Source organism: Mesitornis unicolor, unplaced genomic scaffold (genome assembly GCF_000695765.1).
Source record: "Mesitornis unicolor isolate BGI_N332 unplaced genomic scaffold, ASM69576v1 scaffold41644, whole genome shotgun sequence".
Taxonomy (NCBI): domain Eukaryota; kingdom Metazoa; phylum Chordata; class Aves; order Mesitornithiformes; family Mesitornithidae; genus Mesitornis; species Mesitornis unicolor.
The window spans coordinates 259-26,072 of NW_010178793.1; the positions used below are offsets into that span (position 1 = coordinate 259).

A 25,814-nucleotide genomic window follows, 5' to 3' on the forward strand; every position below is an offset into this window, starting at 1 on the left:
CCCCATTGGGGTCCAGACCTTCTTTCTTTGCCAAATCCATCAGGCCACTGAATTTTCAGAGTTTGGGTCTTTATGTGCAAACCCTCTGGACAAGCCAGTGGTGGCATTTTTAAAGCAAAGGGTGCAACCAGCTCTGATGCAGCAGCCTCTTCCCTGCTTTCCTGCTGCTGCTTGAGCGCAGGAGCTTGTTGTGGATTTGTTTTGGTCACCCCGCAGGCTGCGAGACTCCCCAGGCACACCCGACCCGTCTTGCTTTGCTCAGAGGTAGCAGTCAAACCCAAAACCTCCCCCCCCCAGTTCTGCAAACAGGACCCAGCCGCAGTGCTGTTATTTGTGTTTACTTCTATATTTTGTTGCCTTGAACTTCCCATCTGGGGAAAAATTGGATCCATAGAGGACTTAGTGGGGTGCTGGTTTTGTAGAGTGCTGCGAGGCTGCAGGATCCTGTGCACTTGGTGCCTGCACTGGGTCGGGACCCCCTTGCAGCCTGCTAGTCTTGTAGCCTCCTAGAAAGTTTTATTGCTCTGTTTACACAATGTCTTGCGCTGCGGTAGGTGGGGTTTTTGTGATCTGGCTGTGTCATGACTTTTGCATCTCCACGCAAGAGGGGTAAGAAAAAAGTCAGCAGCGAGAGCTGCGTGCGATGAACACCCATGGCTGGTCTGGTGGCTGCCGGCCCTGGTTGTTTTTTGCAGGACTCAGCTGTAGGAGACGGGACTTCCCGGACATACAGGCATCAGATATCACTCACTCTTCCTGAAAATGCTGGCCAAAAAAAATCTTTCCCCCTACCACGGGTGCTCATGCTTTTAATTTCCAGCACGGGCGCTGCGGGGAACAGAGGCGTTTCCCACTCCAGCAGCAGTGTGCAAAGCACCTGGGTACCAACTGCTCTCGGCAGAGACATGATGCCACCACCCTGGGCACCATGTGGTCCCTGGCATGGCCATGGAAATGAAGGCACCCGGCAGGGTCTGCAGCATTTCCAGATGACACAGTGCCTCTGCAAGTCACTGGGGAGAGATGCTGATTTTATGGAGGGGGGAATAAAAAAAGGCAATGTCTGCCATTTCCAGGCCCTGTTTCTATGGGAACGGGACATCAGAAGAGCAGAAATGCAGCAAACGCTCTAAAATAACTCCCAGCTCCCAGGAGCGCGTGGCCTTTGCTCGGCTCGCCTGGCCCTTTCTGCTGAGACAGTGGCTGGGGACAGCTGGTGATGAGGTGGCATGGAAGTGGGTCAGGAGGTGGGATGCTGTGGCCTTGATCCCTGCCAATCCTCAGCCTGTCCTCGTCTAAATCCACCGGCAGGAGAGCTCTGGTCCAGGCTGGCAGCTGGCACGATCACCACGTTATCCAACACGGCTCCGCGTTGTGCTCAGCAACATGGGGGGAGCTGGTGGTGCCATTCGGGTGGTGAGGACCTGCCTGGTTTCCACCTGTCTGGGCAGGAGGGTTTTGCTGACCTCCCTGGAAATGGCCAGGGCGAATTCACATATTTAGGAAAGCCTTCTGCCTGCTGTGGTTGGGCCTGCAGAGCAGGGTATTTCCAGCAAGAGGGAGAGGAACTAGGTTGTTCTCCCAGAAGCTGGTGGTGGTCATCTCTCACTTCCCCCAGATCTTTGTCTGTGCCTCTCGTTGGGAAAGTCAGCCTTCGTCTCTCAGTGTGTAGTGCTGAGGTCAGGCAGAAGAGCATCTCCAGAGGCGACACCCCAGCCTGCCACTATCCCAGTAGACAATGGCATCATGAGGTGTCCCCCTCCCAGGTACAAGCCAGGCCTCTGAGACTGTCTTGAACTGACGGTGCCCAGCCCTCCTTTTCTGCCAAAGGTGGTCCTGGATGAGCGCAGGGGTGTGGATGGGGACCTGCGCACTGCCGTGGTCATGGGCATCTTGGCTGATCCAGGCAGCACTTTCCAAAAAAAGGTTTTTCCTTTTGGGTTGACAAAAATTATCTCTGGATGCCCAGAGCCTGGAAAACTATTTTTGCTCTCAAATCTGGTCAGAGTAGCCCTGCCATAACTGAGCATCTTTTTTCTCTCCTGCTCCAGTGAGCAAAAGGTCCAGTACAGGTTTTCTTAGAATGCTCAAAAGCTTGCAAAAAAATTTATTGGCAATAACAAAGTTTTCCACCTTTGCGTAGTGTTTGCATTGCCCAAGAGCTGCTTGACATTTTCTCAGCGACGCAGCCGCCCCGATGGCAGCCGTAAGACCCACGTGGGCGGTCGGGGGGGCTGGCTTGTGTTTGAGGGTGCGGTGGGGTGAGCAGCCTGGAGGAACACAGGAGCGGGAGGTGGGATCCCTGCAAGGGCAGCAGAGCCTTCTCCATCCAGGTCTGTTGTGGCTGTCATCTTCAAAACAAGCAAAAAGTTTACTTCCCTTGATTTGGTCTGGATTCTTTTCAAGCGAGCGTGGGAGGAAGGTTTCCACTCCTGGGTGTTCATTTAGAGGTGTCTCGGACCCTGCCGTGTGCGGTATGTGGGGGTGTGGGGCTGGGGGCCCACTGTAGGGATCCTATGGCAGACCGGTGGCATTTCTGCAAGGGCCAGCTGGAGACATAGCACTTTGTGATGAGCTTGAAGGTGTTTAAGCTGAAACCTGGCAGCAGCCACCTTTGCGAAGTCCCCTTTGCTGTTCCCTCCCTGCTTGCTGCCCAGGAGTGTATAATGGGCTTTTATGGGGTGTCTGATAGGCTTTTCTAGGCTGTAGGAGTGGCCCCAGTCTGCTTTTTTTCTGCCCAGATAAGGATCCTCAAGCACAGATGTTTCTTGCTGTAGCAGGAACCTGACTTCTGTACCTGAAATGGCAAAAAGAAGGTTTTTTGGCTCTGAGAACATGCCTGGGTTTTGGGTTGGGAATGGGAAGGTGCATGCCAAGCCAGGAGAACGCTTCTGGAGGGCTCCAGGAGCTGGGGGCTCAGGGCAGGGTAGGTAGACGGCTGCCAGTGGCTTTGTCCACAGACCTACGTGGGTTTTAGCTTGCTCTGGCTGCAGCTTGGTTGCTCCCAGCTGTAGGTGCTCTGCTTGCATTGTGCATTTACCAGTCACTGGTCCAGGAGCGAAGGTCACCAACCTTCCCTCTCCTCTTGCCACAGCACTCCAAACTCTCTGCTGAGGTTGGTGGATCCCAGCTGGATCCAAGGAGCCAATACCATCCCAACCAGGGCTGGCAAATATTGTCACAGAATCACAGAACGTTAGGGATTGGAAGGGACCTCAAAAGATCATCTAGTCCAATCCCCCTGCCGGAGCAGGAACACCTAGATGAAGTTACACAGGAAGACGTCCAGACGGGTTTTGAATGTCTCCGAGCATCTTCCGGGGTGCTGCTGGTTGGTAAAGTGTCCGTCTTTGTCTCTGCAGTGGCTTTCAGTGCTGCCAGGATTTGAAGCACAGGCTTTCGGAGCTGAATCCAGCAATGCCTGCTCACGGAGGGGGTGGCAGGTCTGGTGGGTGCTGCTGTGAGCCATGTTGGCCCCGTCGCTGTGGGAAGAGGGGGTTTTGCCATGCTCGGCTTGGAGCTGCTCTGCAGCCAGCAGTTTGGATGGCTCTGCTTGTGCCAGGGCTGCCCCTTCTCTGTGCCGTGCTCCTGGGTGGCTCACTGCAAGCAAGTGATCACAGCCCGTCTCCTGGTAGGACAGCAATGCTTCAGGAAGTGCCGCTGCAAATGGAGACAAAAACAGCTTGGAGGGATGGCAGATGCTTCCCAAGACGGGGAGGATGTGGGTGCATCGTCCTTGAGTGTTTCGTCCTCGAGTGCCGACCTTCCCTTCCACTTCCCTGCCCTTTTCTCGTTCTCGCCTCCATGTGCTGGGAAAGCACTGCTAATGTTGCAAAACTAACCCTTCATGTTGCAAGACGTGGAGGCACAACTCGAAATCCTCACCAGTCCCAAAATAGTGGACTGCAAGGAGTTTGGTAGCCTTCCTCGGGCCAGTGTTTGCAGTTCTGTAACCCAGTGCTCCTGCTGTGTAAGGAAAGCTGTTGGCTGCCTGTGGCGGGGGGAAGGACCCCTGGTGCTCATGGGCTGGGTTTCTAAACAGCAGCCTCCCTCTCTTGCAGCTCAGGTCATGCTGATGACCAGGAACAGTTCATTGCAGAAACCATGAGCTCTCGCTCTTATGGGGCTGTAATGACCCTTGGAGAGGGAGCACAACAGTTATTATCCCCCTCAGGTTTGGGGCTGAGCCAGCTGTTGCGACATCAGGCTGGAAACAGCTGCCCTGGGGATGCCAACAGGTGGGCCGTGGGATGCTGCCCTTCTGGGCTGCGAGCACCTGGTGTTCACTGCTTTCTCCTCTCTTGCAGGGTCCTGCAGAGTAACAGCAGTTCCCCTCTGATGGGAGGATGGTTGTTCTCAGGCAGTTTGGGCTGCTGCTCTGGAAGAACTACATTCTGCAGGTAGGCTGGCACCGCGCGCTCGGGGGGTGGCCTCTGTCACTGCTAAATGTGGGTACATCAGATCTTGCTTCTCCAGCAAACATTAACCCTGGGCCCAAGGCATCCCCTGGAAGAAGAGATCTGTTTGTGCATGTGATTTGTCCTGCTTTCATGCTGGGGAGAGACGAGCAGGGCTGTCTGTGGTGGTGTCCCTGACCCCTCGAGTGCCTGCTGTGCTGTTCCCCTCCTGCCATCCAGCCTGAGTTCAGCTCCCCCTTCTTGCAGGGGCCCCACATGCCCTCCTGTGCAAGTCAGGGTTTCTTGAGCTGTCTTGTTACACAAATCCTTTACCAGCCTCCTCCAGAGGTGCTGATTGCTGCATGGCACCTGTAAACCCACCAGTGCCCAGATATTTTTTCTTTATTTATTTTATTCTTTATTTCTTATTTTTTCATTACTTCCTACAGCTCTCAGAATCAGCTTTAGGGGGTCTTAAAAAAGTTAAACCACCATCACTGCTCCCAGCCCAGCTCTCTGTGTGGCAGCTGGCTGACGGTGAGGAATTTGGGGACTCAGGGCCTCCTTGTCCTGCTGACCAGTAGCGTCTCACCTGCCACTGAAGCAGCTTTGGGCAGCGTGTAGGTGCTCCTGGGAAGATGCTGCAGCTCCTCTGGGACCCGGAGCCAGCCCTGGCAGAGGGCAGCGGAAGAGGAGGGAGCAGGGGTGGCCGCAGCCTGGCTTCACGCTTTCAATTACCGTGACATTGCTTTAAAAATAAACAAAAGGAAGAGGGAAGGGCTGGTTGGGCTGCCTGCGCCTTCTGGCAGGGCAGGAGCAGGCAGCAGGGCTCAGATGTGACCAAAGGCACCCGCAGTAGCTCTGACTTGCAGCGAGGAGCGCAGTCCCTGAGCGTGCGTGGTGGCCATACCTGTGAGTCCCCCTTGTACAGGACAGTCTCCCATCTCCTCTGCAGGGGAATAGCATCTTCTGGGTGTGCTCTGGGGCGGGGGCACCTCTTGTTATATGTTCGGTGGCCAAAAACTGTCTCGGATCTACCACGCCAAAATACAGCCTTTGCTCCTCTCCACCAAAAAATGCTCCTAATGAAGATGCAGAACTCCCAAGCTGTCATCACCCCGGTGTGAAGATGGATGCTGGGACATGTGGCTTGCTCAAAGCTGGGGCAGCCCTGGCCAGGCGGAGGTGGTGATTATGGATGAGTGTCCCCATCGCCGCTGGAATACGGCAGCTTAAATGAATTCTGCGGCAGCAAAAGCCTGTGCTGGTAAATGAGTATTAGTCTGCGAGTTCAGGAAGCCAGGCAACCATTCTGGAGACAGCCCAGGAGACTGAGAGAGGGTTAATACGATAGTAAATCAGCAGGAGGCAGCTGCTCTGCCAGAGCTGCATTATAAAACCATCAGACATCTGCAACATTCGCTTTTATGAGCGTGGCCTTTGCAAAAGCTCTTTTTTCCCTGCCTGCTCGGAGCTGCTGCCTCCTGGCCATGCTTGCTGCAGCAGTGGCTTATCCCTAGCTGTGATCAGAGCAGGCAATTTCTTCCAGGGGAAGCTCAAAGAGGAGTTTTTGGCTTTGGCAGTGGGTGCTGAGAGCTGGAGCGATGTGGGGAGCAGCTGCGTGGCCGTACCCCCTCCTGGCAAACCAAGAGCTGATTGACCCAAGCTGCTGCAGGGCAAGCTGTCCCATTTCCTGGGGGTTCTTGGCTGGTCTCAGGGCTCCATTTCTGCCCCCCATCTTTTAAAAAATAAAATACTTTCCACTCTGCAGAGGGCCTGGGAGGTGTAAGTCAGCACAGCTCAATGCTTGGTGTTTGCTGATCTGAAGGTGCTTTCAGGGCAGCTGGGTGCTGCCTCCAGCACAAGACAGGTGCAGGCAGGAGAGCCCTGGCAGCCATCGTGCCGTGCCCTGCCTGCAGCGTGCTCGCCCTGTACGGATGCTCAGTGTCTGCAGGAGTGCTCGTAATGGCACCGCAGCAGTGATCCGGGCCGTGGCATCGCTGTGCCAGGGGCGTGGGGCCAGACAGGAGGCGGTTTGGCAGCGCTGAGTGTGCAGGGATGTCGGAGAGGGACTGTGCGTTGCATGAAAAGCAACTGCTGAGACAGCAGAGTTGTGAGAATAAACCCCTTGGTGCTTCTCTCATGCATTGTGTTGCTCTTCTTTCCAGCCTGGCGGATGGGAGGTTGGAAAACCCACTTGGTCTTGTAAAGCCAGTCTTAGCCAGAGCCCTCAGCAGAGGTAGATGCTTCTGCTCTGAACACGTGCTCCGAGCAAGCAGCTGTGAATCCCTCTGAATCCCTGTGCCCAGAGCTGCTGGGGCTGCTGTCCCTGCAGTGACTGAGGTTTGTCGTGCTGTGCTGCTCTGCCACGCTTGCTGGGCTCGGCTCAGGTGAAGGCAGCTTGGTTTGCAAGAAGAAATAAGGCGGATAGATCCAGGTTTCTCTTATTTGCCTGGCTGCTGCTGCTGTGCTGAGTGTGTGGGATACCTGGCTGAGCTCTGGGTGCTGCCTCCATCTTCTGTCCCCATCCCTGCTCCATCCAGGTGATGCAGCTCCTGGCAGGAGCAGCTCTGTGCTCATCACTCCCCACTCTGGAATCAAGTATGACCCTTGTGGTGATTTTACAAGAATAAATTCATTGATTGGAGGCATGTCCCAGCATCTGCAGTAAAACAGATCGGGGGGATCTCACTGCAGGGATGAGGATGTGCAAGACACTGGTCAGGACCACCACTCCCCCTGGCCCTCTGGTCAGGGGTGACCCCAGTTCCCCTGGGATGAGCAGAGTTTAAAGGCCAGTTAATCTGTGTTGGGTGCTATTTAACCTGCATTGGTGGTGGGTGTTAGCAGGCAGTGCGAAGTTTTCAGAAGAGGCAGCCCTGAGGGAAACTGGTGGGGACTAGAGGGTAAAATGCTCTGACTTTGCTGCCCGAGTGCATTCACTGGACTTGAGTTCGTTGTCCAGTTGCTTGAATCTCAAATTAAAAAAAATAAATGAGCCATCATGTTTAGTGCAGACAGGCCTTGGGGTGCAGGCTGAGCTCGTGCGTATGTGCTCTGTGCTGCGCAGGGCACTGATGCCCATACCCCAAGGCTCTGCCAGATCCCATCCTGCGCTGGGACACAGAGTCCTGTCCTGCTGCCTGCAGCTGCTGAGCTCTGGCAGAAAAAACGTAACTGACTGTTAGTTTTGCACTGCCATACTTCCCCCTCTGCCTGCTTGTCCCAGCCTTTCATTTAGTGACAGTATTTTCAGCTCCCAGCCCTGTTCAGCATTGGCCAAGGTTGCTGTGCTTTGGGCGGAGCTGTTCTCCTCACGTTCCCAGCAGGTCCCCATGGCACAGGGGGTACCTTGGCAGGGTGACCATCGCTGTGGTTGCCTGCAGGAGTGGTGTAGGCAGGCACTGAGCGCTGCCTGCTCCTGTGCAGAGCCACGTGGCACAGGGAAAGGGCAAACAAGCAGCTCAGCTTGTCCAAAAGCAGCAGCATGGTGGGGAAAGCTCTAAAGGAGGGTGGTTTGAGATGGAGCGGTGCTTAGGGAAGGAGACACCTTGTCTGAAAGGTGCTGAAGAGTGTGGGAACTGGTGCAGCATAGTTCCTGGGCTCTGGAAAAACCCAGTTTGTGAAATCTTGGGAAATGCAAGATCACTTCTGCTATGTGACATCTGTGTGCTCTGAACATCATACTGTGTTTGATTTACCTTCACTCTTTACGTCTTATTTTTTTAATCTTCTTTTTCCTGCAGAAACGGCAGATCTTGGTGACAGTCATTGAAATCTGCCTACCGCTACTCTTCGCTGCCATCCTTATCGCTCTGCGGCACCGGGTGCACTCCATCAGCCACCCCAACGCCACCATCTACCCCACTGAGACCGTGGATGACCTCCCCAGCTTCTTCTACCGCCGGCACCCCAGCAACCCCTGGGAGCTGGCTTACGTCCCCTCCAACAGCAGCGCTGTCAGGAGCATTGCCGAGACAGTGGAGAGAGCTTTACCCATCAGCATCAGAGGTGAGCAGGGGCTGGGGCTGCAACTTCCATGCCAGAAATTGGTATGAATTTTTACTCGGATAAATCCTGATGCTCTGTTCCTGGGATGCATAATTTTTAGCAGAACTTCAAGGCAATGGTTTTATTTTTGTTTCACTAAAATGACAAGATCTTGGGTTGATTTTTGGTTGCCTTTTGTTGCAATTTCCATCTGGAAAAATACTGCCCTAAAATAGTTAAAAGAAAGTGGCTGTCACTTCCCTGAGACACAGTATTTTTGGAAGTCTTGTTGCGCAGAAAATTTTAGCGCTTCATGTTCCAAACTGAAGATAATGTTAGGATTTTCTCTGAAAGGAGAGCTGCCTCCTGCTCTAGAGGAGGAGGAATCGTCTCCGTATCCTGTGATGAGTACAACACCATCCCATATAAATCTTCCATGCCTGACAGCAGCGGTGTTTCCCAGCTCTGGCTGGAGCGCATCCCTCATGTCCTGGACCAAAATGATGTTTTGGTGATGGTTGAGCATCAGCCCATGTTGTGCTGCCGTGCTCTGTGCCTGCATCTCCGTATTTTCCCCCCTCCACAGCTCAGGGCTTCTCCTCGGAGCAGGACTTTGAGGAGTACATCAAGTCTGACAACCGCTCGGGGAGTGTGCTGGCCGCTGTCGTCTTCAAACACCACTTCCACCACAGCACAGCCCCGCTGCCCCTCCAGGTGAGCAGAGCTGGGGGAGGAGAGGACATGGAGGGGACATGGTGTCCTCTCCCCCTCTGCCACCCAGCCATTGCTCCTTTCTGTCCCACTGTAACGCCCTTTGTCTGCTCCTTCCAGGTCGACTATGAGCTGCGCTTCAAGTACAGCCCAAGGAACGCCCCACGGAGCGAGCAGACGGGGCTGAACCCCAACCTGGACCGGGACTGGCACACCAGTTACCTCTTCCCACTCTTCCAGCTGCCCGGGCCCCGCGAGGCCAAGTTTGCCGATGGGGGAACGCCAGGTGAGGGCCACCTCTCCTCTGCCATGGGCTGTTTCTTGGCTAAAGAGATGGGAGTTACAGGGGCTCATTGAGGCTTTGAGTTTTTAAATTAATAGTTTAATTAATTAATTTATATATTTTAAATAATTATCCCATGACCTCTTGGGCATCACTGGTCTCTGAGCACCTCTGCTGAGTGTGGTTGGATGAGAACAGATTTTACTTACATGAATTTTTTACAGTTTAACTTTCTTTCACTCTTTTTAAGTGTATTCTTAATGGAATATGTATGTCATGGTCCAAACTGCTCAGTATTTATCGTGCTGCTTAAATACTTTAAAAGTAAATAGAGCAATTTTGTGGTTTGAGTGTAGGTTTTTAAGGAAAGCCAAACCACTGACCAAGTAGGAGACAACAGGGATGTTGCCAGAGTTGGTGCTGGCTTAGGACTTGTTTTTTTGGGAGCTTCCTCTGCGGCTGCAAAGGGGAGATTTCCCTTGGTTGGGTTTCTCCTTCTGTCGCTCAATGGCAATGTTAAGGAAAAGATTGAGGGGCTGAGAAAGCAGGCGAACGGGTTTTGCTTGCCCAGTGTAAATAAACCCGGGAGAATGATAACTGCTGGTTCGCACACTGCAGGACGGGGTGACCAGAAGCCCAGATCAGTTCCCTCGCCACAGTGTTTGTTTAGTGAATTAGTTAATATAAAACATTGCTCACAATCTCGTATTCTTAGTTTTTCCTTCTCTGTCTTGGCTGTTTTAAGCAGCTAACTTTCAAAGTGCTCGTTTGAGGCTTTGTAATTAGAATTTGAGTTTCCACGTGGCAGAAATCCCCCAGAAAAATGAACTAGTTGAAAATGAAAAATCTTTCACTGTTTTCTAATGCACAGAAATTTAAGCCAAATGTGTGAGTAATGGGGTATATTCCTCCTCACCAAAACCTGCATAGTATCCTGTATTCTCTTGGTTTACAAAAAAAAAGGACCAAACACAAGCTGAGTGACATTGGTGGTGGTGAATGATGACGGAGAATCTCCCCCATTACAAAACTAAAGCCAGGCCTGCAGAAAGGCGACTACAGTTTAAATTGAGTTTTCCTGCCAGCTGCTTTTAAATGATGATGATGAGAGATTTAAATTGCTGTGATACAAACCTTTCCCGAGCCCCTCTGTCTGCAGGAGTGTCTCAACAGTGATGTTTACTTTGCTTTTCCTACAAGCTCTTTTTTTCCCCCTGTTCTTCCCAAGCAATCCCTCCCGTAAAGGCTGTTTCTCTTCTGCCGGTGCCTCCCTCCAAAACCCAGCCCTGTCTCTATTCCTCCATCTCATTTTTCCCATGCAGGCTATATCCGAGAAGGTTTCCTGGCAGTGCAGCATGCGGTGGACAGAGCCATCATGCAGTACCACGCCAACGCCAGCTCCTCCAGCTTGCTGGAGAACATCACGGTGGTGGTGCAGCGCTTCCCCTACCCGGCGTACGTCAACGACCTCTTCCTCCTCGCCATCCAGAACCAGCTGCCCCTGCTCCTCATGCTCAGCTTCACCTACACCTCACTCAACATTGTCCGCGCTGTTGTGCACGAGAAGGAGAAGAAGCTGAAGGTAACGTGAGTGATGGGACAACTGGGTGCTCTCCTCCCTTTGCAGCATTTCCCAGTGGATGCTGCCTTTAAATTAGGAACAAAATCCCTGTTGGGTTTGGAGCCAGTGAGCAGGAGGTGGGGATGGCAGTGGATTAGCAAACCCCAGGGAGGAATGTCGTTAATCCTGCTGCTGGGATGTGGCTTGGCTCTCCTTGCTGTGCAGGAAAGGCTGCTGGACCTCTCTTCTCTTGGGCTGGAAGATGACTTGGAGACAGGGCAGCAGTTATGGATTCAGAAGTTGTATAGATTCAGTGTGTGGGAAGGGGGATTTTGGTCATTTGAATGTCAAAATCCGTGTGTCTGAGCTGTGGTGTAGGGGCAGTTGGAGCTTAGCTGCTGTGGTGGTTACGACAGCAGGGCTGAGTGTGCAGAGCTTGGCTTCCCTGGGGTGTGGGGTTGTCCTGCTGGGTGACCGGGGTGACCCTGCTGGCATCAGCTGCTGTGGTTGTGGGTTCAGCTCAGCCCTTTGAGGCGATGTTCTCCTGCAGTGGTGGCAGCCCCTGTCCAGGGAGGTAGGGGACACCGTGAGATGCTGAGGACTGTGCGGGACCACTCTGGTGGCACCTGGGGCTGCCACCTCTCTCGCCAGTGCTGCAGGGTGAAGGCACCACCTTCCCCCAACCAGGGCCTCCACCTCAACCCTGGCCATGCCAGGCACGTGTGGGTGCAGCCCAGGCTGACAGCGTGACCTCCCCACAGGAGTACATGCACATGATGGGCCTCAGCAACTGGTTGCACTGGAGCGCCTGGTTTCTCATGTTCTTCCTCTTCCTCCTGGTGTCCGTGTTTTTTGTCACCGTGCTCTTCTGTGTCAAGGTGAGTGTCTTTCCCCAGGCCATGGTTCTGCACACCATAAGTTCTGCGCTGGCAGGGCACAGGGATGACAAAGCTCCTCTGCCGTGGACTGGACTGTCCTGGTCTCTCAGGGCTCCTCCACATGTCTAATGGAGACTGGAGTTGGCCTTTTCCAGAGCTGAGTGGGCAGAGCTGCGCCCCCAGCTGCCTTTCATGGCGGGGGTGACCTCCCCAGGATGGGGGCTGAGGGATGGGAGCCCCATGGGCACCAGGGACACCCAGGCACTTGCACAGAGAACAGGACCACCCCACTCCCACAGTGCTGCCTGCCCTTGGAGGAACTCGAGCTCGCCTCTCTGCTTGTACCTGCACCATGAGAAGCAGGAGGTGACTGCCTGGATGCTGAACAAGGTGTCCCCTGCTTCTTAAATCCTGTGTTACACGAGAGCAACCTGTATTTCCTCCCTGTGGGGTGGTCTTAGAGGGCCTGGGCTGCTCGCCCATCTCTTAGTTTGTCTTTAACCAGTGGAGAATGTCAGGTCTCAGCTGCCCACGTGTGCGTGCAGCCACGGCCAGCTTCAGCAGCACTGGGTGTAACCAGGTTTTCTCGGTAGGTGAGCCAACAGGGAGCAGTGCTCACCAACAGCGACCCCACACTGGTGTTCACCTTCCTCGCCATCTTCTCCATCTCCTCTATCTCCTTCAACTTCATGGTGAGCACCTTCTTCTCGAGAGGTGAGTCCCTCCCCGGCTGCCTCCTTGCATTGCTGACCCGTGGGGCTGGGGGAGTGAACCACACACTCAGGGAGGTCTTTACGGGCCTCATGCTGTAAAATCTTTGGTTAATTCTGCTTGGGAGGCAGCTCTGGAGGTCATCGGTCCATCCTGCTCAAAGCAGGGCCAGTCCTAGAGTTACACGAGGTTTCACAGTGTGTGTAAAAGGCTTGAATCCCCACAGATGGAAAAAGACAGTGAGAAATGGTGAGAAATACTTGATGGCATCACCACATTATTGACATTTTCCCTCCTGCTTTTCTCTGTGCTGGCAGCAAACGTTGCAGCTGCTGCTGGCGGCTTCCTCTACTTTTTCTCCTACATCCCATACTTCTTCATCTCGCCCCGCTATGACCTGATGTCTCACAGCCAGAAGCTGGCGTCGTGCCTCATCTCCAACGTGGCCATGGCCATGGGGGCACAGCTTATAGGCATGTTCGAAGGAAAAGGTGAGCGAGTGTCTCCTGTCCCTCAGTAGAGGGGCAGCCTTTCTGGGGGGTGGGTTAGGACTGCCTTGTGCGCAGGGTGAAGCAGGGAAAGATGTCAGAGAGAAGCACTTTCCTGCTCCTAATGAGAGCAGGACAGCAAATTGCTGAGTGCTTCTGCAGGTCTGAACCCTCTCTGAACCCATGCCCCTCGCAGTTTGGGCTGTGCAAAATGCCATCACCCCTTTAATTAGCAAGCAAGTTGTGTTCTAAGAGATGGGAATCCATTGCATTTCTGCCTTCCCAATATATATCTTTAATGTTAATAAGATTTTGCTGTTGTTTCCAGCAGCGGCCGTGCTATCGCAAAGTGGTGGCACTAAAGCAGCGGCTGTGGTGATGGAGGGGCAAAGGCTGGAGAAGGGTTTGCTTCTTCCCAGAGCATTTACAGGGGATGCGATGGAAGAAGCGTGATGGGGTGGGGAACCTTGAGATGTCGGTGTGCTTTCTGCTGTGTCTTTTCCTTCCATCTGTAGAAGGGGGTTTGCAGAGCAGTGCATGTACTCCTCGTTACCAAGCAGTGAATTAGCACAGGGTTGCTACCTGATGGTCTTGGAGAGCCCTTGGTCCTTCTGGGGCTGTAGAAGTAGGCAGTGCCTTGTGTGTGTCGCAGGGACTGGCATTCAGTGGAGAGACCTCATGAAGCCTGTCAGCGTGGACGACAACTTCACCTTAGCCCAGGTGCTGGGGATGCTGCTCCTGGACTCAGTGCTTTATGGCATGGTGGCCTGGTACGTGGAGGCCGTCTTCCCAGGGGAGTACGGCGTGCCTCAGCCCTGGTACTTCTTCTTGATGGTGAGCACTGCTTACACACCCCTTCCAGGGCGCTTGATGGGCATCGCTTGGGGATGGGTCCAACTCTGTGCTATGCAGTGGGCTAGGCTGAGGGTGGCACCATCTGGCCTTCAAAATTAAGGGGTCTGCAGCATGTCCTCAGTAAAGGCTGATGCAGCTGTATTTCTTTACTGAATATGAAGGTCTTCTTGGCTTTAAATCTTTGTGCCTGCAGTTTTTGGCATGCAGAGTGTTGTTAAGTATCTCCATACCCCAAGTGAAGGCATTGGAGAGCCCCAGGTGCGAGCAACCAGATCTAGTAATTTGAAACTCCCAGAGTGCTGCCATCTGGATGGCCCTGGGGAGTCTGTGTCCTGCTGCCAGCCCCCATGTGCTGGTGCCAGGGAAAGGGTGACGACTGTCACCCCGTCAGCTGAGTTGCTCTCACTCTGCCAAGTCAAATGCTTGGCATCACCTTCAGTGGCTGGAGCTGTGGTGGTTGCTGCAGCTCCGCTGCCTGCTGAGGGTTCGTTAAACCACAAGCGGCACAATCCATTTTGATCCTGGGGCCGTATCTCTTGCTATTTGATAGGGAGGTTTTTCCTCCTCCCCTCTATATTCCTTATCCCAGCATAGTTTCACTCCAGCATCCCATTCCCTCTTGCAGCTAGACCAGGGAGATACAGCTGTCTGCCAAAAGCCACAGCAGGATGCTGGTTTTTGGGTCCAGGAGTTGTTGAATTGGTATCTCTGTAGGGATTTAAGGTCCCAAAAACTTACCTTCATTCCTGGAGAGCCAGGTCAAAGAACAAAGGCTGTAATTTCAGCAGCTGGACCCCAGGCATTTTATATTTAGTGTATGTCAAGGTGTTTGGAGGGGTTGATAATCCATTGTGTGGGCTCTTCTGGGCAGGGTGCTTCTGCCTGAGCAATTCTGTTTCTCATCAAAGTACTGTCCTTCTCCGTGGGAATGAAGATGGGAAAAGGCTGCCTGTGTAATCATGAGTGATTGTGCTGTGAGGGAGAAATGGGGGAAGGCAGCAGGGCAGGAGGAGCAGTTTCATCCACTGCCAGACCTGCCAGTGGTTGTGGAGATCCCTGGGAGGCATCTGCGTGGGAGGAGGAGGGTGGATGAGGCTGGGGAGGAGAGATAGCCTCTGCTTGTGCCTGAGTTTCTCTCCCTCTGCTTTCTTCCATCAGCCCTCGTACTGGTGCGGGCGCCCCAGGACTGTTGTGGGAAAAGAGAAGGAGGAGGAGGAAGACCCCGAGAAAGCCCTGAAGAGCCAGTACATTGAGGAGGAACCTGCCGACCTCGTGTCAGGAATCAAAATAAAGCACCTTTCCAAGGTACCGACTGCCTAGCACAGCACAAACACATAATAATGTTGTTTATGTAAAAACTGCTGCCTGCAGGCACCTTCCTTACCATTTTGCTGCCCTTCTTACCCAGAGCTGTGTTGCTTGGCTGCTGTAAGGCAGGTGAGACTCTTCCCCAGAGCTGACTGCATTTTGTTGCAGGCTGAAGTGTTAGATACTTGCAGGTGCAGCAACATCTATATTTAACCTGAATTAGACCTGTTGTCTAATGCCAACAACACATGAGCATCACTGGCTTTGACCGCTGGGTGGAACAGAGGGTAAAGATCTGAGAGCACTTCCCTCGAGTGCAGCATCAACTCCTTAACATGATCTCTGCAGGTCTTCAAAGTGGGAAACAAGGTGAAAGAGGCAGTCAAGGACTTAACGGTGAACATGTATGAAGGGCAGATCACCGTCCTGCTGGGACACAACGGTGCTGGGAAGACCACCACTCTGTCCATGCTCACAGGTAGGAGCTGCGTCCTGCTGTGGGGCTGGCACAGGGCAGGGAAGCACTGATGGCTTGACTTGCAAAGGGGAGCTGAGCCCCACCTCTGAGGTTGGGAGGGGTTTTTGCTCTTTTCTGGAGCACCTTTGAATCACTGAGCTGGTGGCCAGGCATGCCAGGGTATTGAGAGGCACATCACTGCCTGGGGAAATTGAGAGGTATGGGAGTCCCTCTTCAGCCCTCCACAAGAGTTGGATCAGCCTGCAGGAGAAATGACAGACGGTCTTTGTGCTGGAGAGCCCTGAGCAGAGACAGAACTTGCTGTAGGATGGCTCTCTGCAGGCTTTGTCATGATAGCGCAGGGAGGGCATGGGCCAAGAACTGGTTGTCTTCATTGCTGAGCTGCAGGCAGCCTATTTTGGCATGGTGGACACAGTGACCTTCGATGGTCCTTTCTTCCCTGTCACTCTGTGCTGCTCCTGCCAGCCCAGGGTTCTCACGAGACCATCCCTGAAGGTCTGCCCTGGCCTTTCCTGGACCTCAGCTAGGCCTGCCTGCCCGCTTCACTCCCTGCCTGCCTGCTTCACTCCCTTGCCCGCTTCACCCCCTGCCTGCCTGCTCTGGCAGCGCTGCCAGCTCCACTGCCTGCCTGTTGATGCCATGCAGCCCACCCTGCAGGTGGGAGGAGGAGGCTCCCGTGCCCCACCTTGAGCAAGAGACCAGCTTGGTCTGACTTTTGGCAGAAAGCTGGGGTGAGGGGATGCCTGGCAGAACCCCTGCCTTTCCTCCGGCTCTTTGCCACGTGGGGTTATCCTCAGCCCTGAGCTGAGGCCGTTGCATCTCGCTCCTCCCAGGTCTGCACTCTCCGACGAGCGGGCAGGCGTACATCAACGGCTACGAGATCTCCCAGGACATGGTCCTGATCCGCCGCAGCCTGGGCCTGTGTCCCCAGCATGACGTCCTCTTTGACAACATGACAGTGGAAGAGCACCTCCACTTCTACGCAGGGGTGAGCACTGCACTTGGGGGGTGTGCTGCTGGGCCCTGGGTAGGCATCCTGCAGCCACCCTGTGGCTTCCTGAGGACAGGGAAGCATGGTGAGATCCATCGAGCAGAACAGCATTTGGCTCCTCTTTCCACCTCATCTGCAGGCAGGAGCTCCCTGCTTGGCCAATGGAGGAGCAGAGGGGTGCAGGCAGCATGACTCTGGAGAACTCCCCATGCTGGCGGTGCGGGCAGGGAGGTCCTCGGTTGGGCCAGATCCCATTTCCATGCTTCCCTGCTTCCTTTGCTGCTTGCAGGAGGATGTGGAGGGGATGGCGTGGTGGGATTTAGCAGCCGGTTGCTGATGTGGTGGGAAGAGTCTTTGCCAGAGACACTGACCCCTCAGGTGGACTTAACCCTCCCTTCCTCCTGTCTGGCAGCTGAAGGGGTACCCCCTCTCCAAGTGCCCTGAGGAGATCAACCACATCCTGAGGATCCTCAACCTGGAGGACAAGCGCCACTCTCTGACCAAGGCACTCTCTGGCGGCATGAAGCGCAAGCTCTCCATTGGCATCGCCCTCATTGGGGACTCCAAGGCAAGTGTCTTTGGTGGGGCTCATCTCAAACCTCTCTCCCTGGGGTCAACCTCGGCCCTTCTGGTGGCTCTGAGGTTGTCCCTCGCCTGTGGTGAGCCAGTGGGAGATGCAGGGACATCAAGGAGAGGGCAGGAGCACCCCCACAAAGTGGGGATGTCTCTGATGAATCTGCCCAACATGCGTGTTGGGAGCTCAAGGCTCCTTCTGGGCCCTGGGGTTGCCCCCTCCTGTGCCTCTCCCAGCCCCTTTTTGACCAGTGCCCATCTCCTGTGTGCAGGTGGTGATGCTGGATGAGCCAACATCAGGGATGGACCCAGCCTCTCGCAGAGCCACATGGGACCTCCTCCAGCAACAGAGGAGCAGCCGCACCATCCTGCTGACCACCCACTTCATGGATGAGGCTGACCTGCTGGGGGACCGCATCGCTATCATGGCCAAGGGCGAGCTGCAGTGCTGTGGCTCCTCGCTCTTCCTCAAGCGTAAATACGGTGAGAAGGGAGCAGGCAAGCTGTGCTTGAGTGCTTGTCTTCTCCTTGCAGGGAGGAGTGGGAGGGGGATATAGGGTGAGGAGGGGCACCCATTGCTCCTTGTCTGATGGCTGCTTGCTTCCCGTCCTGCTGTTCTGCCTCTTGTGAGGCTCCATCCCCATTGTGTCCATAGCCCAGGTAAAGCCATCAGTGCTCTGCAGTGCCTTAGCACCCTCTTCCGGTGACGATTTAACCCCTCTTCCTTCTCTTGTGGTGCTGCCCAGGGGCTGGATATCACATGGTGATGGTGAAGGAGCCCTACTGTAACCTGGGGGAGATCTCCCGCCTCATCTGTCATTACGTGCCCAACGCCACCATGGAGAGCAATGCTGGGGCAGAGCTGTCCTTTATTCTGCCCAAGGAGAGCACACACAGGTAACAGGAACGTTCCCTGCTTTACGTCCCCGAACGGGTCCCCTCAACTGCACACACTGTTGTCACAGACTTGCCAGAGTGGAAGCTGCTGTCTGCATCTTCTGGGAAGGTGCAGGAGGAGACACAAGGCTGTGGCTGCATTGCTGGTCTTGGAAAATTGTGTTCAGTTCCTCCTTTCACTGCCATGCTCCCCCGTGTCTACTGGCACATCACTCTCATGCCCCCATGCCCACTGTGTCGCTGCCCGCTGCCTGGTTGCTGATACCTGGTGGGGGCTGTGGTGTGGAGGGTGGCACAAACAAGGAAGGTTGGTTTGGCTCTGAAATCAAATATATGAATAGCTGAGGCTGCCTGTAGGGAGGAAGAGAAGAGGGCTGCTCTGCTGGGTGGGTCTGGCCTTTGATGTCAGGAGAAGGGCTGAGCAGCAGCACCTAATGGCTTGCTTCTCCGTTCAGGTTTGAAGCCCTGTTCACGGAGCTGGAGCAGAAGCGGGAGGAGCTGGGTATCGCCAGCTATGGTGCCTCGGTCACCACCATGGAGGAAGTCTTCCTCAGGTAGGCAGGAGGAGGGTGGCCCCAGTGGGGTGTCATCTGGTGATGACCAGTCCCCATGTGCTTCAGTCATGGTGGTGTCCTACACAGCTCTCTGGGACACGTGTTGGGTTTTGTCTCTTCGGGTTCTGAGTTTGGCTTCCCCAGCTCAGAACAGGTTGATCCTTCCTGGGTCCACATTTTCATCAGCTGCTTTCCCTCTTGGTGCAGAGTTGGGAAGCTGGTGGACTCCAGCATGGATATCCAGGCCATCCAGCTGCCTGCTCTCCAGTACCAGCACGAGAGGCGCTCCAATGACTGGGCTATGGATGACTCCAGCAGCCTGAGCGGCATGACAGACATGACGGATGACAGCGGGGCACTCATCACGGAGGACTGCTCCAGCATCAAGCTGAACACCGGGGTGAGTGCTGGGGCTGTCACTGCAGCCAGAATGGGGAGAGGGCACGGGGAGGGGTTTTTTGGAGTGGAGTTACCAGATGGAGTCTCCCCCATGGCTGGTCTCATTGCGTGTGTTTTGAAAGATCAAATTGGAATCTGCATCTTTAGGGCAAATTATTTTTAGGGTTGGTGGGGTTGGTGGCTGCCATCCTCTTCATGTTAATCTTGAGGTCTACAGAGATGCTCTTGAAGGCATCCCAGGTGATCTGAAGTGGTTTTCACCTGCTGTTGGTACATCACTTGAGATTTCCAGCAGGGAGATGTTAAAAATCATCTTCCTTCCCTCGCTAGGCTTGTGTTTCAGATCCCTGGCAGCCCTTCGTGGCCTGCTGCCTACGCGCCTGTGATAAATTTTCCAGTGTTTCTCAAGGGCATGTCTTAAAGGCAGATGGGGAGAAAGATGTTTATGGGTTTAAAAAGCAAATAAGGTGCTTGTGGGGGCCGCTGGGAGCTTACAGGCATCCCAGCCCGGTCCTTTGGCAGTCAGCAGCATTGCAGTAATCCTGTTTGTGAACCTCAGATGCTGAGAGGTAGAGGAAGGTAAAGGTTGTGGCTGAAGCTGCTTTTAACACCTGAGATCCCAGAGTGACTGCATCCTGGTGGGAAGCCGTGGAGTTGGATGGGCTGCCCTGCTGTGATGGAGTCAAGCAGCTGCCCTGCTAATCACTTTACAGGCTTGGCCGTAGAGCAGGCTCTGCTGCAGGCTCGTGGGCTACACACAGGATGGGAGGCCATTCCCCCCATCAGCTGCCTGGGGTGGAGTGGCCAGCGGGGCTGACCACAGCTGGCTGGGCTGGCATTGATGTGACTTCTCCCCTCCCAGTTCTACCTGTGCTGCCAGCAGTTCTATGCCATGTTCATGAAGCGAGCCATGTACAGCTGGCGCAACTGGAAGATGGTGGCAGCGCAGTTCCTCGTGCCTCTGGTCTTCACTGCCTTTGCCCTCGTGGTGGCCAAGACCTTCCCGGGACCCAGGGACTCCTCCCTGCTGAGGCTGACGCTGGAGCCCTATGGCCAGACCATCGTGCCTTTCTCCATCTCGGCTGCCTCGGGTCTGCCGCAGAGGCTGGCTGAGCAGTACGTGGAGCTGTTGGACGCGCAGCATCAGTCACCACTGGAGGTGCTGGGTGAGGCTTCATGAAGCAGGCGATGCCCACTGGGGTGTCCAGGAGCTTCTCCTGCCAGGACCCTTAGTGTGGATGGCTCAGGTCCCAGCTGCAGCGTATCTGATGTATCCCCTCGCATACTCTCCTTCATGGAAGAGTCCCACAGTTGGCAGGATGTGTTCTTCGCAGCCCCGCCTTTGTGGCCATCGTCAGGGCTAGGGTGGGCCACCAGGGCTGGGGCTGCTTGGGGTCTTTTCCAGTTGGCCCCAGTTAGCTCTCATGTGATGGAGCCTGCTCATAACAGCTGTGGTGTTTGGCAGGTGACCTGGAGGAGTACCTCATCTCAAGAGCCTCTGAGGAAGGGGGAGCCTTCAATGAGCACTACGTCGCAGCTGCCTCCTTTGAAGGAGCTGGGAACCGCACAGTGGTCACTGCACTCTTCAACAACCAGGCGTACCACTCCCCCGCCACGGCCCTTATGCTCGCTGACAATGCTGTCTTTAAGGCACTGGTGGGCCCCAACGCCTCCATTACAGTCACCAACTACCCTCAGCCCCGCAACATCACCGAGAAGGCCAAAGACCAGCTCATGGAGTATGTCTGATGGCGCAGCACTTGCTTTCCTGCTAGGGCTCGTGACTTCCATGGGTGCAGATTGGCTCGGTTGTACCAGTATCAGTGGAGGAGCAGGGCTGGAGCTTCTCAGACCTGTGATTGTACTCAGGAGGTCAGGAGAGCAAAGCTGTGTAGACGGCTTAGCTGCCTTAGCCTGGCAGCCATGTCACCCCATGCATGTATCTCAGTGGCTGGGTATTCCCCTCCAGGTACTGTTTGGGGCTGGTTTTCCCTGTGTGCTCAGAGCAGAGGGGGGTGTATGACCATACACTCCATGAAATCCTGCACCCAGGGTCTCTGAACCTCACCTCTACCAGAGGGGACATGCATGGAGCCTCTCAGAGGCAGGGGGGAGGTTTATGATGGGCTGGGTGGGCCGTGTGTGGGTGTTTCTTCTGCATGCTGGCTTGTTGGCTGAGTGTAGCCTTCACAAGAAGCACGACATGGGTTTGCTTACCCTGCATAGCCTCAGTGTTGGTCCATCACGCTGTCCCAGTCCTAACCTGCCGCACTGCTCTCCCCGCAGAGGCCAGACCGGGTTTGCCATTGCCATCAACCTGCTGTATGGCATGGCCTCGCTCGCCAGCACCTTTGCTCTGCTGCTGGTCAGCGAGCGGGCCATCAAAGCCAAGCACGTCCAGTTTGTCAGCGGCGTCTATGTGGTCAACTTCTGGCTTTCTGCCCTGCTCTGGGACATCATCAATTTCCTCATCCCTTGTGCTCTGATGCTGGTGAGTCACCCCTGACATGCTCCTGTCCTCCCCTGGGGTGAGAGCTCTGGGTGCTGGGATGTCTCAGTTAATAGAAAGAACCGGCAAGAAAGCTGTCTCTTGGTCCTGCTGGGAGCTGGGCCATGGCCAACCAGCTGAGTCAGCTGGCTGCAGCCTCGGACACCTGCACACTTGGGTGTGGGCACTGGAAAATCTCAAATACATGGGAACATAGAGAGGAATTTCCCAGATCTGCTCTTCTGCACGCCAGTCTGCAGAAAGAGGACTTCCCCTGGGGAACAGGCATGGGCTGCTGGTAGGAACCATCTCTGAGAGGTTATCTGGGTCTGTGCAGTGCTGCCTGGGCCATTGAGACAAGAGACATCGCTTGTGATCAAGACAAATGTGCATTCTCCTTGCATTGCTGTGTCCCAGGTGATATTCCAAGCCTTCGATGTGCAAGCCTTCACCCAAGACAGCCACCTTGTTGATGTGATGCTGATCTTCCTCCTTTATGGCTGGGCCATCATCCCCCTCATGTACCTCCTCAGCTTCTTCTTCTCGGTGGCAGCCACGGCCTACACCCGTCTCACCATCTTCAACATCCTCTCAGGCACAGCCACCTTCCTTGCAGTCACCATCATGAGCATCCCAGGTGGGTCACTGCCCTCCATGCCTCCTCAGCACTGCACCCTCTGTCACCAAGAAGATCCAGACCCAAAGGGAACTCTTTCACCTCAGGGCTATCCCCACACTAGCAAAAAAACCCTATGACAGCCAATTCTTGCCCACTAGATGTAACAAAAATTGTTGGTTTTTCTTCTGAATTTGGAAGTATCAGGTTCTTTCTCTGAAACCAGCTGACTCCAATCTGTTGATCCTGCTGTGTTCCTCTTTCAGAGCTTGGCTTGGTGGACCTCTCCAAAACCCTGGATAAAGTCTTTCTCATCTTACCCAATTACTGCTTGGGCCAATGCATCAGTGACTTCTACCAGAACTATGAGTTCATTCAGTTTTGCACCTCCTCCGTTGAAGCCATCTTCATCTGCAAGGCGTTCAGTGAGTCTCTGTGTTGGTCCTGACTTGCCCATCCCACCATGGCTGTGGGAGATCTCTGTGGGGTGAGTGGTGGAGCTGGGCCTCTGACCCAACCTGGACAGTAGTTCCAGCTACCATTTTAAAACAAAAACTTGCCAGTGCTTGACACTCATAGGTGATCCAATTAATAAATCTTTTCCTTACTGGTGATTTGGAGGAAAATTTGGGCTAGGGAAAGTTTCACAGACATATAAAGAAATCCCAGTCTCAAGAGTGACTTGATCTCCTCTGAGCGTCTTCTGCCAGATCCCCTCCAGACCTGAATCTTCTTGTGGGAAGCGTTGGAAAGAGCTGTGGGCAGGGAGCCCAGTGTGGGCTGGGATGGAGATGATCTTGGCAAGCTTTGGGCTCACAGCTTTCTCTGGAGCTTGTCTGCCCTCCCTGTTGATCCAAGTCTTGATTTTGTTCCATCCCTGCTCAGATATCAGTTATCAGATGAACTACTTTTCCTGGGAGACGCCTGGGATCGGACGATACCTGACCTCCTTGACCATCCAGGGTTTCTCCTTCCTCTTCCTCCTTTTCCTGATTGAGACAAATCTTCTCTGGAGACTGAGAACTTTGGTCTGTGGCATCTGCAGACGGCGGAAATGGGTGAGCTGAAGTGTGAGTGAACATGGGAGGAAGAAGTAAGATGCCCTTGTGCCAAACCAAGCGCAGGAGTCCCTGCAGCCTGGAGAGATGCACACGTTGCTTGTTCATGTCTTGTTTGAGTTACTGGGGTCTGCGGAGTCGTTCAGGGATACAAATCCTGCATCTCTCACCATTCAGGACTCCGCACAAAGTGTCACTTGTGGGTCCCAAACCCCATGGGCTGTTTCCCTCTTCACCTAAATCATCTCCCTAGGGGAGCATCCCTGGAGCCGGTTGTGCAGAGGGGCAGATGCTGTTGGTTTTGTGGGTTGGCAAAGGGAGTGAGGCGTCCCTGGAGGTGGCTATTGGAAGAGGTGGATCCTGCCCCCGTTGGGAGCACTTCCCCCAGGTCAGCTTGGAGGAACCCACCAGGTGGCAAAGAGTGTTTTATCTCCCCCATGTTTAGGTGGCATTGCTGAACAGGGTGTCTGTGCTGCCAGAGGACCGGGACGTGGCAGATGAGAGGAAGAAGGTTTTGGAGTCACCACCAGAGCTGCTGTCATCTCTTAGCAGCCCTCTGGTCATCAAGGAGCTCACCAAGGTGAGGAGAGTGTGGTCCTTCCTGAGCATCCTGCTGCCAGCTGAGCCGTGGTCCTCACAGGGCTGGTAAAGCCACTACTTGCCTTGGTGTGCCCTTGGGTGCTTGGTACGTGTGGTGACTGGCATGGCTTGTGTGTTGGTGTCCTCCAGGTCTATGACAGCCGGGAGTCCCTGCTGGCAGTGGACAGGATCTCCTTGGCAGTCAGCAAAGGGGAATGCTTTGGCCTTCTCGGCTTCAACGGAGCGGGAAAAACCACCACTTTCAAGATGCTGACTGGTGACGAGAGTATCACGTCGGGGGACGCCTTTGTAGATGGCCACAGCATTCTGGCCAACATCAAGAAGGTACCGAGGGCTGCGGGGGCAGAGGGTGGTGTTACAAACAGTCTGCATCCGGCTGGGCCGGGCCACCTGCAAGCGCCCCTGAGGAGGACACGGCTGCAGTTGCCAGGGGTGGATGTAATGTCCCAGGGACATTGTGTCCTTGTCTGGCCCAGCTCTCTGTTACCTGGCTACCTAAAAGCAGTCCCCTCTCCTCTAGGACAACAGAGGTGAAACAAATGGAAGCCAAACCTTGTGAGGGTGGCAAAACCTTTATCAAAGGGTTTAGCTCCATAATTGGAAATGTGAAAAATGTGAGTTAGTGATCGTAGTCAGACGATGATCTCTCTAAAACAAGTGGGTCAAACCTTTCTAGACCCCTGCTAGTGGTCTCCTTGCTGGGAACTGCCCACTCCCTTTGGAAAAGCAGGAGATGAGCAGGGGTCAGGCTTTCAGCTCAGTCCCTGGGGACCTTGACCCCTGCCAACCCCTGACATTGTCAGGCAAGGAGAACATGAGGAGGTTCTGCCCTGAAAGCATTGTCCTGCTTGCTCTTTCCCCTCGGACTCTGCTCTCTGTTGGGCTCTTGTCTCAAGAGGAAGCCAGAGTATAGGGAAGGTATAGACCCTCCAGTGCTTTCCTTCTCCTAAGAGCCTGGGCCACCCAAAATGCACCCTCAGGAGGAGGAACCTGCTTGGGAAATGCAGTGTGAGACCACATGGTTGCCATCCTGAGGCACGCTGTGTGTGTCTCTCCCCACTGCACATGTCCATCCCCTCCAGACCGGCTGGTCCAGCAATGAGGAATTTCCCTCTCATTTCACCTGCGGTTTCAGAGCTGCAGCTCAGCCTCCGCCGCTTTAAGCAGAAACCTTGCAGAGATGCAGGAAATCCCTGTGGGTGCCAAGGCACCTCCTGGCTTGGAGATCTTGCAGAGACCTCGCCTGTGAGCTGATCCCCGTTGGGTTCCTCTTTCCCCCAGGTCCAGCAGCGGATCGGCTACTGCCCGCAGTTCGATGCCCTCCTGGACCACATGACAGGCCGTGAGACCCTGAGCATGTACGCCCGGCTGCGGGGCATCCCCGAGCGCTACATCGGCAGCTGCGTGGAGAACATGCTGAGGGGGCTGCTCCTGGAGCCCCACGCTGACAAGCTTGTGAGGACCTACAGGTGAGAGAAGACGTGGAGACACCCCATCTGCTCTCACCCTCATCTTGTGGGGCTCTTCTTGTGCTCATATCGGGTCCCCATCTCCTTCCACAGCGGCGGTAACAAGCGGAAGCTGAGCGCTGGCATTGCCCTCATTGGTGGTCCCCCCGTGATCTTCCTGGATGAGCCCTCCACCGGCATGGACCCCGTGGCCCGGCGTTTGCTGTGGGATGCAGTAACACGGACACGGGAGTGTGGCAAATCCATCATCTTCACCTCCCACAGGTGACACTTGTCTGGGTAGCGCTTGGCATGAGAGATCAGGGAGCGGCCAGGAGGGTGATGGGTTCTAAGGGATGGGACTCACCTCCAAAACCTGATGGGTGGGCACCCTGCAGCCAACAGCGACTGGTTTTACCCAAATTTCCCTCCTCCAAAAGTCCAGAGAGAAGGGAATCTACCTCCAACCCCTTTCCAGAAGCTGCCGTTCTGTCCTGGTGCCCCTGCCCTGCCGAACAAGTCCTATTCTG

General features: G+C 54.6%; 1 protein-coding gene across 2 annotated transcripts in view; it reads left to right on the forward strand.

The window, feature by feature from the left end:
* Nucleotides 1-4,346: 4,346 nt before the first annotated feature.
* ABCA3 (ATP-binding cassette, sub-family A (ABC1), member 3) overlaps nucleotides 4,347-25,814 on the forward strand; it is a 22,841-nt gene continuing 1,373 nt past the window's right edge. Inside the window, exons 1-27 of one of the 2 annotated variants that reach the window (XM_010182572.1) lie at nucleotides 4,347-4,400; nucleotides 8,144-8,408; nucleotides 8,974-9,101; nucleotides 9,219-9,384; nucleotides 10,704-10,963; nucleotides 11,704-11,820; nucleotides 12,414-12,534; nucleotides 12,849-13,022; nucleotides 13,672-13,853; nucleotides 15,033-15,179; nucleotides 15,531-15,660; nucleotides 16,494-16,648; nucleotides 17,064-17,219; nucleotides 17,497-17,707; nucleotides 17,971-18,121; nucleotides 18,577-18,675; nucleotides 18,883-19,075; nucleotides 19,937-20,240; nucleotides 20,540-20,813; nucleotides 21,361-21,565; nucleotides 21,980-22,199; nucleotides 22,445-22,603; nucleotides 23,064-23,236; nucleotides 23,682-23,816; nucleotides 23,966-24,160; nucleotides 25,118-25,305; nucleotides 25,399-25,567. In XM_010182572.1, the coding sequence (XP_010180874.1) occupies nucleotides 4,347-4,400; nucleotides 8,144-8,408; nucleotides 8,974-9,101; nucleotides 9,219-9,384; nucleotides 10,704-10,963; nucleotides 11,704-11,820; nucleotides 12,414-12,534; nucleotides 12,849-13,022; nucleotides 13,672-13,853; nucleotides 15,033-15,179; nucleotides 15,531-15,660; nucleotides 16,494-16,648; nucleotides 17,064-17,219; nucleotides 17,497-17,707; nucleotides 17,971-18,121; nucleotides 18,577-18,675; nucleotides 18,883-19,075; nucleotides 19,937-20,240; nucleotides 20,540-20,813; nucleotides 21,361-21,565; nucleotides 21,980-22,199; nucleotides 22,445-22,603; nucleotides 23,064-23,236; nucleotides 23,682-23,816; nucleotides 23,966-24,160; nucleotides 25,118-25,305; nucleotides 25,399-25,567 (4,731 nt within the window). Of the gene's footprint in view, nucleotides 4,401-8,143; nucleotides 8,409-8,910; nucleotides 9,102-9,218; nucleotides 9,385-10,703; nucleotides 10,964-11,703; nucleotides 11,821-12,413; nucleotides 12,535-12,848; nucleotides 13,023-13,671; nucleotides 13,854-15,032; nucleotides 15,180-15,530; nucleotides 15,661-16,493; nucleotides 16,649-17,063; nucleotides 17,220-17,496; nucleotides 17,708-17,970; nucleotides 18,122-18,576; nucleotides 18,676-18,882; nucleotides 19,076-19,936; nucleotides 20,241-20,539; nucleotides 20,814-21,360; nucleotides 21,566-21,979; nucleotides 22,200-22,444; nucleotides 22,604-23,063; nucleotides 23,237-23,681; nucleotides 23,817-23,965; nucleotides 24,161-25,117; nucleotides 25,306-25,398; nucleotides 25,568-25,814 lie in introns of both variants that reach the window. The other variant, XM_010182571.1, reaches the window with a different exon arrangement.